The 4,137-nt window shown below is 50.2% G+C and overlaps 1 protein-coding gene across 1 annotated transcript; it reads right to left on the bottom strand.

The window, feature by feature from the left end:
• Positions 1-1,128: 1,128 nt before the first annotated feature.
• Positions 1,129-3,121, bottom strand: PpBr36_03260 (uncharacterized protein; the record flags this gene model as incomplete). The annotated part of the gene is made up of 2 exons (XM_029890433.1): positions 1,129-2,461; positions 2,550-3,121. The coding sequence occupies 2 exons, from the start codon at positions 3,119-3,121 to the stop codon at positions 1,129-1,131; spliced, it is 1,905 nt and encodes a 634-aa protein (XP_029753900.1).
• Positions 3,122-4,137: the final 1,016 nt, after the last annotated feature.

Genomic DNA, 4,137 nt, shown 5'->3' with positions numbered 1-4,137 from the left:
TTTTTTTTTTTTTTTTTTTTGCCATCAATGTTTTTCTGCGATCCCTTCCAGAGCTTGACCCACGCCCCGTCGTGTACGATTATTCCTGCTCGGCAACCATTTATGCATCTGATTCGTTGCTCGCCGCGCTTGGAAAACGACATGCTGGTTTCGGGCATTGCCGAGAAGAAAAAAAAATAATTTTATGAGCGACTGACTATTCATGAACCCTATAAAAACTCACAGATCCCTATATATAACCGAATTTTTACATATCGCTCCCTCTGCTCTTGCGTCTGAATTGGTATTGTTCCTTCTAACTTTATATCAAATACCACATTTTCTTTTTCCTTTCTCCCGAAAAAAACCCCCCCTCCAATCCTATCAAAAAATGCGTTTTCAACATATCGCATTTGTACTCTTCGCCTACGGTGCCATGGCCATTTTACCAAAGCATCACAGCGATGGAGGATCTGGCAGCTATGATGAACAAGGGGTCTCGGACTTAGACGCGGAGGATTTAGCCATACTAAAGTGCATGCAACGGTGTGGCAAATTGACGGAGTCCCTGTCCGGTCAGGATCTCAACCCAAAGACAGTTGTATATTGTTACAACAATTGTGCCCCTGATCGAAAATCGGTTGACATAGGCAAGGTAACAGACGAATTTTTAAGAGTATATTACGCGTTCAGTGGTGGTCGTCGCTTTCACTCTTGAATATGGGGTTGCAGTCATTTTGGGTCGTCACATTATAAACGGGTGTCGAATTGGAAATGGTAACCACGCATTAGAAAACTACAACAAAAAGTAGCATTCTGGTTGCAAATGGAGTTTATTTAGTTTTACATATTATATAATCGACAAGCCAAAGACTCCAAGAGTCATTTGCACGTTTTTGAAGCCGGTGATTGGTATGAAAATAGTGTGTCAATTCTTGTCAGCCCACTGTATTAGGTTCTTGTAAGTAGAGATTTGATGGAGATAGCCTGCTCCCTTTTTCTCAGTCTGCCTCCTCCAAGAAGAGGTAGGGAAAATTCGTTCTAGTCGTCAAGTCGTGCTGACCACCAGGGTTGCAGTATATATGAGAGCTAATGCTGTGCGGTTTGCAAAGTATGGGAAATTTATGCAAGCTATCCACCTCCGGCTGATCAATCTTTATAGCGGACCTCGCCGCTGTTGAAGGTAAATGCAGTATTGGTAGTCTGGGAATGTTCTGAAAATGATCGGCGATGTATGCTGACCAGAGATTTAGATCGTGGCAACGGCCTCGAGAAGTTGTTGGCAGTGTTTGAGCGCTTCAGTCCCTTCCCCTTCTCCTTCAATAGCCGTCTCTGAGTCCTCGATAGAGTACGGACCAATCCCTCCGAGTCGCCAGTCTCTTCCTCGTCCTGAACATCACTATCGTCGTCCTCGTAGCACGAGCTGCTGTAATCATCATCCACGATCGCAGACTGCCTGTCTGTCTCGGAGCTGGTTCTGCCCTCTCCCACCGGTTTCCTCTTGAGAGAAATACTATGCTGAGGTACGCCCCAGTTCTCTATCGTGGACGCCGGCAGCCCCGGGGCAGTCGAGGGCCTGATGTTCGAGTTGCCATTGTTGTTTGGCCAAGCAGCAAATGGCGGGTGAGATCTCAAAGCCTTGGATCTCGGGCTAGGCGTTGTCGTGGCACGGCACACGGGACTTGGTGCAGAGGTCGTGCTTGTGTCAACTGGTCTCCGGGGAATCGGAAGTGGCGGTACTTGAGACGGTGCTTGGGCTGGCGGCATCGGCACGTGCTGGGATACTGATGCCCTTCCATTTAGTTCGCGTGAGCCGCTTCTCTGCCTCTGATGTCCTGTTGCACTCGGGGCCCAGGCGGTCCTAGATGAAGATGAGGATCCCGGAATGGACGGGTATGACGTGGCCTGACTCGCCACTGGGAGATTCGGAATCACAGGCTCTCTTGCGGTGCTGCCGACTGCGGCTGGGAGCGGCGGAGCTATGCCCGACTTCGGGCGGACGGTGTAGTCAATGGATCGCTTGCCGTGGTGTGAAGGAGGCCGCCACGACATGTGAACTGGTGGGCGATCACCATCGACGAAGGGGGTCGTTCTGACGCACAGGGGTTCTGTTGGTACATCGGTAGAGATAGCAGTCCCGGGGCGGGGTTGTTCACGGTCACGATTTGGTGGGCCCGGAAATCGCGGCTGGGTCTGGGTGGAATAAATGCTTGATGCATTTGACTGGCTCCTCTGCACAGGCCATGACCCGTTAACACGATCATGGCTATTCAGCACACGGTGTTGTTGTTGTTGTGGTTGTGGTTGACCGATGGGTAAGGGGAGTTGTGGTTCTCGACTTTTTTCCTCAAACACATAAGGTCCAAACATCATAGAGGTGGTTTTGCCACGACGTTGCAGAAACTCTTTCTTGGAGATTAATGCTGTCGCAAAGGGCGTCACCGAAGTCTCCACGCAGAAGAGTAGAGCGAGGTTTGCCACTCTGTTCACTTGATGTCAGACCATGCAGACCAGACCTTGGAGCCCTTTTATAGAACAAACAGCAAAAGAAGAAAGGGAAAAGAACTTACAGTCCAACAGTAGCTATCATCAGATTAACATACGACATCTGCTTTGGGTCTGTTAGGAAGGACCGCATGAGTGCGTCTTGCATGTTGGCAACGGCCAGGGCCGCCGTGACGACTGCCGTTATCCAGACGGGCACGCTAAGTCGCACCAGCAACAGGCCCATGGCATGCTTGTAGTTGCCGTATATCTGCGGCGATCCGTGTTCCTTTTTCCTGTAGCTGGTCCTGGCAGCCGCCAGGTGAATCACGGTATAGGCGACACCGACTACTGAGGCTGCGAAGACCACGGTGCGGCTGGGCAGCTCTGCAGCCCTTGAAACGACTATACCCACCAACGCCAGGACGAAGAAGACGATGCCAGCTGCAGAGGTGAGAAACCACAAGATCAGGGCGAACAATGCAATGACAGGCTGCGCCTTGCCCTCCGGGCCAAGAAAAGGTGAAGGGGCGCTCTTCCTGGCCACTTCCCATTCCTCAAGCTGCCGCTGCTTCTCAAGATCTTGATCTGAAGTGATGGTAACCGTCGTTGCCGGTCGGAAAGGTGGATAGCCATCTTGGCCTTGGCTGGCCTCCATCTTCCGGCGGTTGTATTGCGCGTGTTGGTTGTGACAGTGGAAAGCCTGATGGTTTGTCAACAACAACGAGCAGCAGCGACAAGAGGCGGCTGGCGAACCCCCCAAGTCCAGCTCGGTAGGGGCCAAGGAGCCATTTATTCCACGCGGGAAACTTTTTTTTTTAAATTCTTTTTCTTCTTTTTTTATTCTCCTGCAAATAAATCGGAGAAAGTAATAGGATGGCTGTGATCTTTTCTCGACAGGTCAAAAAAGAAACTTTGTCGAAGAAGACCAGCCGCATGTAAATGGGGCGGCGAACGTCATAAAGCAATGAGGTCCGGTATAGGGAAAAAAAGGAAACAATAACAAAGAAAAAAAAATAACAGACCGCCAAGGGGATGAAGAAGACCGGGCCTTGGCGAGCATGAGAACGACAGACCAGGATGGACCCTGAAGAGGCCCAAATGGGGGCATTGCATGCCACTTCACCGAACAAGATGTCGTGGCTGGAACGAGGTAAACGATCTCGGTCATGGATTATGGTTCAATAGGAACAGGGTGCAGGGTCGGGGGCATACAGCTGTAAGGAGCGCCGAGCAGAAGCAGAGCGGGTTGTGCCTGGGCCGGCTGAGCCCATGGCGGTGCAGGAACTAGGAGATGGGATGAGTTGGTTTTTTTTTTTTTTTTTTTTTTTTTTTTTTTTTTTTTTTTTTGAGAGGCGAGAACAGACGAGATGGAAGGGAACCGGTTGAGACGATTTGCAACCCTCCCCGATACGCAATGTCAAAAACGACCACATCTCAGATCTTGGAAAAGGGGTCCGGTGTGGTATATTCCCTGTCGAGGAGGATGCAATCGGTCGAGGAAAGACGATCGAGTGGTCTGATCCACTGTCTGAATACCACACCATTGTATGCACTCGAGCCAAGCGAGCTCCTTCCTTCCAGTATCTTCTTGCTGATTTTTTTTTTTTTTTCACACAGGGCTTGCAGAAGCCAAGAATACCAGGAGCCCTAGCAAGGCCGAGCCTTTTTGGT

This window comes from Pyricularia pennisetigena, chromosome 3, assembly GCF_004337985.1.
Source record: "Pyricularia pennisetigena strain Br36 chromosome 3, whole genome shotgun sequence".
Taxonomy (NCBI): Eukaryota; Fungi; Ascomycota; class Sordariomycetes; order Magnaporthales; family Pyriculariaceae; genus Pyricularia; species Pyricularia pennisetigena.
Note: the sequence above shows the minus strand (reverse complement) of the source record. Positions and strands in the feature narration are given on the sequence as shown.